The sequence below is a fragment of the Gekko japonicus genome, unplaced genomic scaffold, assembly GCF_001447785.1.
Source record: "Gekko japonicus isolate JY-2015 unplaced genomic scaffold, Gekko_japonicus_V1.1 scaffold9, whole genome shotgun sequence".
Lineage (NCBI taxonomy): Eukaryota > Metazoa > Chordata > Lepidosauria > Squamata > Gekkonidae > Gekko > Gekko japonicus.
In genome coordinates this window covers 2,986,415-3,000,574 of record NW_015168044.1, presented here as the reverse complement: position 1 = coordinate 3,000,574, position 14,160 = coordinate 2,986,415, and the positions used below count along the sequence as shown (strand labels likewise).

The 14,160-nt window shown below is 44.3% G+C and overlaps 1 protein-coding gene across 1 annotated transcript in view; it reads right to left on the bottom strand.

Moving 5' to 3' along the window:
- SLC39A14 (solute carrier family 39 (zinc transporter), member 14) overlaps positions 1 to 11,372 on the bottom strand; it is a 26,652-nt gene extending 15,280 nt beyond the window's left edge. Inside the window, exons 1-3 of the mRNA XM_015414192.1 lie at positions 11,312 to 11,372; positions 8,658 to 8,928; positions 4,990 to 5,176 (exon numbers count right to left, since the gene is read on the bottom strand). Of these exons, the coding sequence (XP_015269678.1) occupies positions 4,990 to 5,176; positions 8,658 to 8,918 (448 nt within the window). The 5' untranslated portion in view covers positions 8,919 to 8,928; positions 11,312 to 11,372. The remainder of the gene's footprint in view (positions 1 to 4,989; positions 5,177 to 8,657; positions 8,929 to 11,311) is intronic.
- Between the last annotated feature and the right edge of the window lie 2,788 nt (positions 11,373 to 14,160).

Below are 14,160 nucleotides of genomic sequence, written 5' to 3'. Positions count from 1 at the left end.
ATTCCTGCTATTCTGGCACAGACTGCAGAGTCTTCCTGCAGCCCCTTTCAACCACCAGAAAAATCATTCTTGGGGCCCAGAGAATCAATGCAAAGGAATAGGCATGCAGGCTGCAGAAGGGGGGCCAGAATGAGGATGCAAAAAGTGAATGGAGTTGCTACTCCTTGCTCTTCTGCAAGTGTCGCTCTGCTGAGGAAAAGGGGGTGATTTTATCCCCTTGTCCCTTCTAAGCCCAGCCCACTGATCACATGGCTGTTCCTCCATACAGATGCTGCAACATCAGGGATAATCCCTCCAGGGATCAGAGGGGTCCACAGGATATCTTCTGTGCACAGAAGGCTGGATGCGTACAATTAGTTAGCCCACAAAAGAAACCTGAATGCTACCAAGCCTCAGCCCACAGGAGTAAGTCACTCTTGAACCCAAGTTAACACATACTTCCTCCTTAAGATGGCTGTAAACAACACACATTTTAGCTGTCAAGGTCTGGATGAAAAGAAGGATTTTCCAAAGAAATGCCTACAACTTCGAAGGCTGGCCTTGCAACACTTCCAAGGAAATACTGTTCTAGCAGTAATAATGAAAAAGCTAGATACTCTCAGTATAACCACAGGCACAAAAGAACTCTCACCACAACCGGCTACAACCAAAACTGGCAAAATCCATAAGGCGCTTTGTAAAGATAGTGTTCTTTTAGGCAACTGAATTACCAGGAAGAAAAGGAAGAAGCAAGAACAAGGGCATGAGATACAAAAAGCTTGCTCTTTTTCCCTCTCAGTTGACTCCAGGACATTTTCTGATGCTCAGAAGGGAAAGTTCATCCTCAAGAGCCCTTGGGGAGGGGGAAATTATTTCTACTCCTAGCAGTTCTGTAAAACATCAGCAGAGTACCTAGCTACCTAAAGCACTGGAAAATGTGGAGCAATTGTGACTAGATCTGAGCATGTGTGTATGTGTGTTTTACTGCACCTCTGGGATCAGCTGGAACAATGCGTTAGAAAACAACGTCCCGATGGATAGCGCGATGAAATAGGTTAGGACTCGGGCGAAAAAGACCTTCTTGGTGCAGGGCACGATGAAGACTCCAAGGAGGGCAGCCAGGTTAATCAGCGAAACACTGAGAAAGCCAAAGCCCCATACTGTGAAACAAGAAGAGAGGAGGGCCAGTTTACCCACATAAGTAAAAATGGGAAGGGCCCTCTAGATATAGTTGCAGCTGCAAAGACTTAAGACAACCCCACTGGATTTATGGCCTTACTGGGAGTTTATAAGGGACAACTGCAGAACAGCTAGAGCCAGCACAAGCATGGCTGATTTATCATCACTTCTGAATTGTTCTGGGATAAACTGAATTATTCTGGCATACACAAGGTAGAAATAATAACGCTGATAAGCAGGAGTTGTGAATCAGGATTGCAGGTAGCTTGACATATTAGAATTTGGTGTTCAAGACAAAAAAATTTACAGGTGTTTTGGAACTCTAATAAACCGCTGATATTAAGGTTAAATCAATGGGGAATTCCTTGGGAAGTAGCCATTTGAAATTTGTCAGCCAGAGAACCGTGAGAGTGATTTGCATAACAGATGCTTGGGATAGAAAGTTCAAATCCCTGTTTTACCGTTAACTAGAAAAAAGGGCTCCTGCCTTGCTGTGAATGATAGGAAAGTCTCTTGCTAAGTCCACTGCTAAAGCTAAAGATCTAAAGAACAATGAGAAAATCATCCTTCCCCTCATTTCTGGAATGTTTACAATGTAGCACACCTATCTGAGGTTGCTGTAAACTTTACATATTTTGCAGGCATGGCAGTGGTTCCCAGAGTCCAGGGAGTGAAAGGAACCTGAGGCAGGTAGTGCCTTTGCATCTCACCAGCCAAGATATGAGTCATGGATCCACATTAGATTTGTGGTGATTACCTGCACACCTTCGAATTACCTGGATACCCTCACTACTGCATCATCTCAAGTGACTTATGAAGGAAGTAGCCTCTTTTTGAACATCTGTTTCCTATGTTGTTTCTGGGGATGCCAACAGATCTGGAGAAAAATGTATTTTCCCTTTAATAGAGGCTTAATGTGTGGAAATTGGCAGCTGAAGCTTTTCATTACATGGAGATAAACATTACCTGGTAAATAACATCCAATTAAGCCTCTGTTAAAAGGACTGGACATTTCTATCTTCAGACAGTTGGTAACCCTAGTTGCTTCCCGGTGCAGGAGTGATTTTCGAGTGGTCATCTGTGCTGTACATCTTCTCATGCAAATACTTGAATTTCTGCATGGTCATCTGTGGGGCATATGGGTGGTGCCAGGTGCTCCAGAAGGTAGAGTAACTGTTTAGCAAAAGTTTGTACTTAACAGACCGAAGCAGAAGGCGTCCTACCAGCGCGGCGGTCAGAAGAGAACTGGGGGGATCTGCGTGCCCCTCCTTGGTCATGCGCAGTGGAGCCGGCGCGTGACCTGGGAGAGGCGCGAAAATCCCTTTTGCTAGCTATCGGTACCGAGAAGGTCAGCGCAGGCGCAGAGTATTCCCAAGGGTGTGATGCACAGAGACCACGAAGAAGATCCCTAGTTGCTTCCCGGTGAAGGATTTTTTTTTGGAAAGGAACCAGTTCTGTACATCTTCTCATGCAAACACTTGAATTTCTGCATGGTCATCTGTGGGGCATATGGGTGGTGCCAGGTGCTCCAGAAGGTAGAGTAACTTTAGAAGCACACACAACCCATTCAAAAAGTTCTGAGGAACGTATCTAGGACTTACTGTAGCTTTCCCTTAAAAATTATGTAGTCATGTACTTGACTGTTGCATAAGGTGCCATCCAGCCTTGATGGGGGGGGGGGAATCAAAGCATGAAGAGACCTCAAGAGTAATCTCATGTAATCCCTTCAATATAAGAGATCCCTGGACTTTAACTCAAGATACATATTCCCACCACAACCTTCTGGAAAACCTTTAGAGAGGCTCCATAACTTCGCTGCCCAATTTGTTGCATTGCCCTTCAAGAAATTACTTTGAGATATCCCAACTAAATCCCTTTTGCTATATGCTGAGGTCATTCTTACCTAGTCCTTCTTCAACAGTCCGTTTGTTCTTTCCTATGATGGGCTTTTAAGGAGTTGGAAAATGTCTACCATGTCACTGCCTGGGATGGAATATTAAACTACTGCTCTTTTGCAGGCATGCTTCCACTCACAAAAGGACAGAAGAATTACTCATTAGTAAGAATCCCAACTGGGCGTACTTAATTATGAACAGAAGGGCTCCAGCTTGCCAGTTGAAATGACAGGCTGGAGTTTTACCCTAGTCATTTGATCTACCCCTTTGTGAAGGGGTGCAGCCTGTGGCTGGAATCCCTTCTCAGGATTAGAACTACTGGCTGGAAAGCACTCCACTCTGCTGCTTCAAACAGCAAGCTGGAGCTCTCTCTACCTGTAGATCTGCTTTTGGGTAAGGGTGCCAGGCTAGGGTACTAATTCATGATTAGATCCACCAGCAGACGTTCTTCTAAATCAGTAGACTTGATGTTCTTGCACAATGCTCAGAAATTGTGCAAGAACATCCCATGAAAGGGGATCATCTGCACAGGAATTCTCATTTCAACAATCAACCCTGGAAATGAGGCGCTACTCAGAATCTGGCAAGGACAGCACCTAAATGAACAATTGATCCAGCCTTTCTATATGCCATAAACATAAATTATATTGCTCTTGGCTGAATCAGTTCCAGCTTATTTGTACCTTTCTGGAAATGAGGCAGCCCAAAATAGATATACTATCTCAGAGGTTTCACCAGCACCAATTAAACTCTGAAGAAAATGCAGATGTTTATTTCATCAGTGCCTGTGTTTGCAACCCAAAAAAGCATGTGCTCTTTTCCCTTCCTTTTTATGTAAATATAAACCATGTTGCATTGCTAACTTGATCACCTGTAAGAGATTAGACCCATCATCACTGGCTTCTCTGATACACAACTCTGAAAAAACCTATTTTTATATTTCCCCCCACACACCTCTATTTGAGATTAATACCATTAATCACTCTGCTTTCTGTCCTAACATGTATGACAGTCCTGTTAATACAGCTGTTAGAAAGCTGCTGGTCTCACCCCCTAGTTGCCACAGGTCACTGGCTGACAAAGGACAACTGGTACAGCAATTTGCAAAAAGGCATTGGATAAAGTGTTGGATTGCTGCCGTTTATTAACGAAAGACAAACATCTTCTTCAGTGATCGACAGGGTGATCACTCTTGCTGGAGTAAAAACTGAAGAAATGAGAGGCCCCAAATATACCTAACCAACCCTTGAAGCTGACTGGCTGTCCTGGCTTCTGTACTGGACATGGAACAGAAGGCACATATTGCATGGCACAAATCAAAACTATGAAAACTCCGGAACAGGTTCTGCAGAAAGGGTAATGTACATACTTATAACAGCCCACTTTCATCTATCTGCATAGAGCAGCCAGATTTCAAGCTGGCTGACATCAGCATATCATTCAATGGCATTCAAGTTAAAGCATGTTGAAATTGTTTTTTTTAGACAGGGTGTTCTCTGTAGAGTAATCTTGGTAAGCATCTTTGCTGAATAGCAGAATGCAATGATTTTGTAGACTCAAGTAGGAAAACAAAAAACTAAATATTCTGGGCTTGGTGAGGTAATGGCTATCAATGGGCACAATTGGACTCAATGTGGTCCAAGAGAAAGACCCAATTGCTTTTGGACTAGAAGCCCCACCATTCCACCACACTGCCATTCCCAACCCTAATTATCTGTTTGATACTACCATTGATACTTCAACAGGACAGGATTTAAGGGCGACTGCTGTCCTGCAGCTGAAAGAGAAAAATCGATAAAGAAGAGTAATTTACAGTTCAGGCTGATGCCTCATAGAAGCAGTGACAAGCTGCACTCAGATGACTCTCTCAGGTAGCTTGCATTTCAAAGACAAGCTGTTAATTTTAGCTAGTTCTGGTTGTTTTGTAACTACACACCCTCTGTAGAGCTGGGTTTCCCTTCTTCTGTCTGTTCATCTTCTTCATTCTCCAGGTTCTCTGACATGCAGGCCTTGGACTCCAACTGTTGCAAGATAGCTGGGCAGAAATCCTGGAACTCCCGCTGGCCAAGGTGGGACCCTTCACTCAGATTGTGGGTGGCAAAGAGCTCTGAAGAACTGAAGCACTGTAGCATTGAAAGAAAGATGAGAACACCTGAGTTGGATACATGCAGCATGGACACACTCTGGGGCTCCCCTGCTGTTCTTTCAGACCCATATTCTCTCAAGTTTTCTGACCACCATTCCACAGCAGATACCAAGAAACAATTCTCAAAACTGTTTTTTAAACTTCTCAATCCCTGCAGCCACCCTTCCCCCTCTCTGCACAAACTCAATGTATACATGGAAATAATGTTCCTGTCACATGAAATAGCCATGAATGATATGAAAAATCTGTGTTTATGGTGACCAGTGCAGCAGAAGAAAGTTGCTTCCACTAGCTTCTACCCTCAATAGGTCAAGCTGATCCAACCTCATTTTATTTAAAAGCCATAAGCCTCGCACATGTGGAATTTCATGTCTCTCTCCTCAACAATCCTTCCTAGGATGCTAGAAAGATCCTCCTGCACTTGATACATACAATCAAAATCCTGCTTTCATCAAATGGATGGCCCAGCTATTCACAAAAATTGGATTAGAGTTGCCTTATTGTGATTGGCTGTCTCTTCTTTCTCTCATCATCTAACAAGACATTCTCTATAAACAATCCAGAATGCAATGTTTCTGTCTCCTGGACTATACAAGTTTGGTTGTTAGTTCGAGGAGAGATTAAGTATATTAAAAATGTTGAAAGAACTGTGTTTGTGTTCTGAATGGATATGCTTAAATAGCTTTAGAAAACCAGACAGCATGGTTTCCTATAAGATGGAATACTTAACACAAAGGGGCTCTCCCTGCAACACAAGTAAGCTTTAGAATCCTTCTGGCACCAGTCAAGATATGAATGTTTTGTTTTTTATCCTATTGTTATATTTTGTATTTATGAGTTTACAGGTGGGGACCCGAAAGAAACTTGCAGGGGTGACTATCCCATCTCCCACCCTCTGCTTCTTCCCCTCTCCCCCTACTTCTCTCACACTCTGTCACCTTCCTGCTACCCCTTTTCTTGCTCTCTCTCCTCCATGCCTATCACTTCCTTTCTGCCCCCACCCCATCACTCTTTCTGCCCTGTCACTCTCCTGGCCTCCCACCTACTCCCCCCACAAGCTGCAGTGGCAGCAGCTGCTTTCCAGGAATCACAACAGATTGCCCAAATACAGAGATCAGTTCCTCTTAGGGTTTCCAGCTCCATGTTGGGAAATTCCTGGAGATTTGGGGGTAGAGCCTCGGGAGGATGAGGTTTGAGCTTGGCGGTGACCTCAGCAGGGTATAATACCATAAAATCCACCCTTCAAAGCAGCCATTTCTCTGGAGGAACTGATCGCTGTCATCTGGAGATCAGCTGTAATTCCAGGAGATCTCCAGCCCTCCCCTGGAGGTTGGCAACATCTGTTCCCCTGGAGGAAATTACTGCTTTGGAGGGTGGAGTCTATGGCATTATATCTGTCTGAAGTCTCTCCCCACCTCAATCCCCACCAGCCCCAGGCTCCACCCCTCAAATGTCCAGGAATTTCCAAACCTGGAGGCGGCATCCCTATCTCCTTCCCACCCAACAGCCAGCCTACCTTTATCTGCCCCTCTGTCTTCAGCTTTCCATCTCCTTTCCCCCTGCAGCTTCTACTGAGGAAAACTGTGGTCTTTCTCCACAGTGGGAACTAAAGCGGTTTACATTATTCTCTCCTTTTTATCCACACAACAACCCTATGAGGAAGGTTGGGCAAAAAAGTGTGTGACTGGTCCAAAATTGCCCAGTGAGCTTCCACAGCAAGATGGGGATCTCACAAACCCTACTCTGAAGCTCTAACCATTATACTACACTGACTTTCAAAGGGTGGCTGCTGTTGAGAAGTAGGAAGCAACCAGGCCTAGTTGAATCTTGCAAGTCAGGCGGTATCAAGTCACCCAGGGTGAATTCAGACGCAGCGTTTGCAACGGTATATGTGCCCTTTAAACCGTTGTACTCTGCCACTAGATCCCCAAGTGGTGGTATCCTGAGTACAACAGTTGTAATCGCTGTACCCGCCATCTGATCGCTCTCCACCGGTGTCTATACAATTCCGTTTGGAAGCCCAAGGCTTCCGATTTTCGCTCGCCATTTTTTTTTTAGGTTGCTGATATGCGCTTGGGCGAAGCTTCGCCCCAGTGTTTGTTTAAAAAGAAAAAGAAAAGGCCCTTAGTTTAACTTTCCGGAGGAGTCCGGGACTTCAGGGAGGCCAGTTTGGGCTTTAAACTTTAAAGGTAAGTCCTTACCTTTAAAGTTTAAATGTAATACAGGGTGTTTTGAGCATGCGCAAAGATCGCCATTCTGTGGATGGCTGTCTATGCGCATGCTCAAACTGAGTTTTTTAAAAAAAAACGCCGACGCCCGCAGCATGTGAGCGGGCATACAGCGATGGGCTCCGCTGTGAGGGAGGTAAGTGTGATCGCGTTTCAGCCGGCATATACTGCACCGGTTCCAACAGGTACAGTTTATGCCGGCTGAAACCCCACATCTGAACGCACTCCCAGAGTGTGCTGCTAGGCCTAGGTTTGCCAGCCTCCAGGTGGGACCTGGAGATCCCCCAGAATGACAACTGAACTCCAAGACCATGGAAATCTGTCCCCCTGGAGAACATGGGTTGACTCTGTGGCATTATATCCAGCTAAGGCCTCTCCTCTCCCCTAACTCTGCACTCCTCAGACTTCACCACAGAATCTCCAGGAATTTCCCAACCTGGGGTGGGCAATCCTAGTCCCAGGCCTGGCTCCAAACCCTCTGCTATGTAGCCATTCATACTGCAGGAGGAATGCTTCCCAATCCGAGCACTCCAGTCCTGCTTTTGCTTCCCCACCACCACCACCTCTCACTGTAGATACAGGGCCTGGAGTAGATCTCTGTGGAGTTCACTAATCAAATGTGCCTGCCATTTGTGGGATGGGGGGATGAACAATTACGTAAGCATACTAAGCAATGGTGCATACTAACCAAGTTATATTATTTATTTCTTAAATCTGTAGGGGACACCAGGGCATTTACCTGCTTTTATCTTTGCAGTTAACTTGGAACCAATCATCAAATAAGCTTCATGCTTTTTAAATTGCTTTAACTTATTGTATACTTTTAAATGTTGTAACCCACCCTGAGCCCTGCTGTGCAGGGGAGGGTGGTCTAAAAACCCAATAAATAAATAAATGTCTAAGAAGGAATTCAAGCCCAAGTGTCCCTGGCCCAGGCTCAACAATGACCACTATGCTGGCTCCATCCAAATGTTCCTACCTATGCTTTATACTGCCCCAGTAACATTTTTTCTTCTTATACCTTCCAAATATACAGACTTTACACACTCTTCCTATAGATAACGGAACCCACACATGTTAAAAGGGTGCCCTGGTAAGTAATATGCCCATCTGATCTGCTAGCCTACATGGTCAGTACTGGAGTGCCCTGAAGAATGACAAAGGAAGACATGCTGGGTCAAGAAAACGATATAGGTGCAACAAAGGAGAAGCAGCCACACAGTACGTTACCCAGGAAAGGTTCCTGTGTTGCTGTTCTGTGTGACTAACGTTGTCCCGCCCAACTCCCACATCAAGACGGTTCAACAGAGCTTTAAGCTGCTGCAGAGTGAGCTTGTCATTTTCTCCATATCGAAGGAAGAGGTCCTGCACGAAGGAGGCTGCTGTGATGGGAGGCTGTGACAAGACTTCTGTGCCGGCCCACACACGAGAGGCGAAAGTCAGCAGACAAAGCTGGAGGAGGCGTCCTCGGGGTCCCATGTTCCAAAACATCACAGTGATACTGTAAAGAAACAGGTGCATTCTTGGATCAGTGTTGCTGCCTGCTGCATCACAGTCCCTGCAGTAAGTGATCCAATCTGAACCACATTTGTATTTAATGGCAACTACTGACTGTCCCAATAAAAGATCAGAGGTATCCTAACCTTAATGTTGCCAGATCTTGCCCAGTTTCCCACTGTAGCTTCTACCCTTGAGGACACAGAGAGCCAGGACAACACAAATAGGACCACCAGCAATTCTACTCCTTTTCTATTTCTTGTGCTACTTTCACTAGGTACAAATGCCAGCTGCACAGCTATGTTAGCCTGTCGCAGCAAACACAAAAGAAGCCTTCGTGCCCCTTCAATGCCAATGGAGAAAAGAGGTATTGTGCAGACTGTCCCTTAGCCTTCACACTTGTTAAACAGCATAACTTAAAGTAACCTGTTATCACCAACTACATCTGCTGTGAACATTTGCTATCTTGGATACTTCTGTTTTGTACAGAAATTTCACGGCCTTTTACCCTGCTGTCCATAATTTTCCTTCTCCTGTGTAATTTTTTCTGCTGACTGTGGTTTCAGTTCATGCATGTGACAAAAGGGGCTTAAGCCCACAAAAGCTTGTATTTGATAGTGTGCATGCACATGAAAGCTCATACCTTGAATAAACCTTGGTTGGTGCTAAAGGTGCGTGCCACTGGATTCTAAATTTGTTCAAAGGCTTGCACTGTTAGTCTTTAAGGTGCCATGAGATTCTTTTTTGTTTATCCGAAGAGACATGCATCTTGAAGCCAAGACTGCAATTGCTACTTAAAAATAAGGAACTGCTGTCCAGTTAAGAACCAGTTGAGTCCTGCCCTCCCTCATACTGGCAGCAGAAAACATCAGTCATGATACTAGCAGATTCCTGTAAACGTCTTTTAAATATCTGGCTATCCAGATTTTCCTTAGCACTTGTTTGCTTTGCAGAGGCATATAGGCATTTGGATTGGAAAGAGGTGAATGAAACAGAATGACTGCTGTTGACTTACAAAAGGTCAGGCTGGATCACCCTGTGCAAATGGAAAGACTACTTCTGAAAGGGAGCTTTTCTGGCAAAAAATGCTGAAGCACAATTGCTCGGAACCCCTCCAGCTAGGAACACTCTACAAACCAAAGTGAAAAGCTGAAAGAGGCCTGAGGCAATGCATACCATTCCACAGTATGATTTCTACTGGGCAAATGAGAACAGAGCCAAATGGGATCCCCCTGCCTTGTATAAGCTTGCTCTTAAACATGTGGGAATGAAACATTTTATGTGCATCTGAGCCCACAGGAGGCTATTTTTCACCACAAGAATATAAACAGATCTGCTAAGAATCTATACCAAACCAGGATCTGCTGATCTCTGTCAGGCCTGTTCTTACCTGCTTTCAAAGCAGGAATTACACACTATTTAGCACATGATGCAGCTTCCCATCATTGTAACATTTACTCATTATACCTCTCAATCATACTGCAAGACAGGTGGAGCAAGACCCCCACCCTCCCAATGCACAAATGGGGAAATAGGGCTGGCATGCTAGTCAATTAGCTACTTGTTAGCAAGACAGGTGGAGCAAGACCCCCATCCTCCCAATGCACAAATGGGTTAATAGGGCTGGCATGCTAGTCAATTAGCTACTTGTTAGACTGTAGTCAAATATTATCAAGCATCCTATGAAGCCAAAAATGCCACTGCATTACTTAAAAAACCCCTTCCCCCCCCCCCCCCCCATTCAGTTTCTGGTGTCATTTGTTAACAAAACAAAGGTAGGAGTGAGGCTGCGTGCCTCCTAGCCTTGTAGCAGCTGGATGCAAACCTAGCAGCAGCATAACAAGTCTTCTCTCAGTTGTCCCATTATATGTACAGGCATCTGCAAGCAGTTATCAGTTGCTACACAGAACTGCTCCTGTAAATTCATTAGATTTCAAAAGAGTTCTTTCAAAATAACAGCTTTATCATTGGAATTAGCACAAGTATTGTACTCGTTGATGACTAAACTAATGACTAAACTATCTTCTACGTTTTAATACAGGTTAATGATTTAAAAATACCTAGCCAATTTTTTAACCCTACCCAAATGAAAGCAAAGAGGCAGACTAACTTGTTGAACTATAACGGAGGACTAGGAATACACACCTCCCAGACCACCAGCTGACAATGCTTCTTCTAAGAACCATCCAGGGGGAGAAAATAACCATACACCTCCTTCCAAAGGGGCAGCCACACAGGACATACCAAGCAACCCTGAAGAGGGAACTAAGAGAAGGATTGCTTTGGTGAGTTTGCTGTGACAGAATGCAGAAACATGCCAAGATCAACCAATATAGAAATGCCAAGACCGTCCAGCATGCAAGGAAGAAAGCATCTAGTCTTCTTACCCAAGCAAGCAACAGTATCCGTAAGCCTCAGGATGCTTGCGTGATCAGCGCAGGAATACTCTCACAAGGAGTTGTTTCCTTCCACACATTCACAGTTAGGGCAAGTCTAAGGGGCCTGGAAGGAAGATAAAAGATTTGTAGCAGTCACAACAGAGTAAGCTCCCTCTGCAAAAATGCTGTCATAGAAAAAGCAGCAAGCAGAAGATAAAAGAGGGCACAAGAGGCTGATGATTTTCTGCTTAACAAACTTACACAAAGGTTACAGAGAACTTGTTGGTTTATTACCTAAACAGCCCAGACTCAATTATTGCCTCCCAGCTACCAGACTGCAGGAGCCTCAAACTTTGTTACATACCCAAACTGCCAGCCTACAATGAAGCACTGAATCTTCGAAAAGACTGTAAGTTCTCATTTATTGGCCAATTTTCTCACCAAGCTTCAAGGCAGATTACAACATTATTTTTAAAAAATGCAATAGCAAGTATAGGGTATACTATAAACAATACAAAAAACTAGTTAATTAAGAGCTAGAAAACAATCCAGTAAAAACAAAATACTATATAATGGTGAAATAAACTGCTGCCCTATTCCGACTGAATAATTTATTTCTACTTCAACTCTGTTACCTTTATAAAAATGCCCTCCTCAAGAGCAATTCTATTCTATACATTCTGTGGAAGGATAGAAGTGTATGATAAGCCATCCTGAAGGTTTTGATTTTGCTTTATAGTAGCCTTAGATGACTAAGGCTTGATCTAAAAAAAAAAAAAAAAAAAGACAACATTTGGTAGCCTAAATGTAAGGTCTAGTGCCAGCCTGTGTGTTATGGCTACCATCCATAATTCATGGAACAATTACTACTGATTATGAGGACACGGTTTCCTTGCCCGTTAGCACGTAAACATTGCCCTTGGAAGTGGCCTTGCACTGCACCTCTTTGACAGTGCAAGGGTTTAAGATGCACCCACATTAGCCAGGAGGGAAACCTACTATTTTTGCTAGCAGTGCCTGAAATGGATCAAAGTTACAGAATGCAGAGCTGAGATTACGACACTAATGGCTTTTGCAGTTTTCACTTTGGTGTCAGATGCTCGCCATAACCCTACAGAGATGCAAGGAAAGAATGAATGCCCAGCCAGCACTCTTGTTCACCAACTGGAGCTGTGAAAAGAACAATGAGCCAAAAGCTATATAATTAGACTAAAAGCCACACAAGGAATTCCTGGCTCAGAAACCCGATTCTTTTTCCTTTCCCCTTTGACTCTACTCAACTCCAAATCCATCCAGTGATAATAAAGCTTAAAAATTTTCCAGGCTCAAGTGCCACAGGTATAAAACACATAGACTTCTTTTCTAGCTGCCCTGCTGCTGATGCACAAAGCATAAATGCACAGCGTGTGGTTTAGACAGGGCTATTTTTGGACAGGAACAGAGTTCCGGCTGGCTTCAGAATTGGCCACACCCACAGCCAAAACCTCTGTGCATGCATGGCTACAGAGGGAAGGCCTGGAGAGTGACCCCCATGTCGACTCTGAGGCAGGTGGGCCAGGGGGGGCCTGGAAAGATCGGGGAGGCATTTAAATGCCTCCGCACACCTTCCCTCCCCTCCCCTCCAAGAGCTGGCTTGCCCGGGTACCCTGCACCAAAAAGTGGCTGATTAATAGGAAACAGAGAGTATAAAGGGGCAATTTTCTCAGTGGAGGGTGGTAAGCAGTGGGGTACCGCAGGGATCAGTACTCAGTCAGATGCTTTTTAACTTGTTTATTAATGATTTGGAGTTGGGAGTAAGCAGTGAAGTGGCTAAATTTGCAGATGACACAAAGTTTTCAGGGTGCTGACAACCAGGGAGGATTGTGAGGCACTCCAAAGGGATCTGTCGAGGATGGGCAAGTGGGCGTCAACGTGGCAAATGGGGTTCAATGTGGCCAAGTGCAAAGTGATGCACACTGGAGCAAAAAATCCTAACTATAAATACACGTTGATGGGGTTCAAACTGGCAGAGACTGGGCGATTAGTAAATTTAAAATATTTATAAATAAATTATAAGCTACATAAAAGTGTTCTGCAGTGCAGCAGTTGCATTTACACAAGTCCACCTACGAACACGACTGGTCGATTTGCTCAAAAATACCCATGCTAATAAACTGGGGCACACCAATATAAGCCCTCAATCTGATAGTGTAAAAAAACCCCCAGGTTTCCTGTTCATAGGGAACTAGGCAAACTTCTATTTATGAGCTTGATTAAGTTAGCTGGCCTGAGCAGCCTGTGAAAGCAGAGAAAGTTTTATCTGTGGCACAAGTGAATAATTCATGCTGTGCTTTGGGAACCTTTTATCACCCAAGGAATGCTCTGTTATCTTCATGGGAAGGTCAGCTGCCACCTTTTCCATCCTCCCATCATACATGCATTCAAAGGTTCTTGAAACAAAGTTTGATACCTGGAGGCTGCAGTCATACACTATCCTACTAGAACATTTTGCAGAGGCTATGCTGAATTTTACATGACGCCTTGGCCACTGAACTCAATGACAGAGCAGTCTAGGCAGCAAGTTACAGATGTCCTAAAATTTCACCATGTCAGTGACAGCCCCAAGCTATATCAGCCAGCTACTCAGGATGGAATGGTCAAAGCAGTGGAAACTTACTAGAGAGACTCAGTTGCCTGCTTTTAGTCTGAGCGAAATGAGTAATGGAATTTGTCTTAGAACTTGAGGTGAGACAACTTACTGGGTGTAGCATGTAGGCAGAAGCATCAGTGCTAAGGCATCGCTAAGATCACAAGAGGGATGTGTTTACTGGCTATTCATGCTCTTAAAAAACACTGCTTATGACCTAGAGAGGAATGGA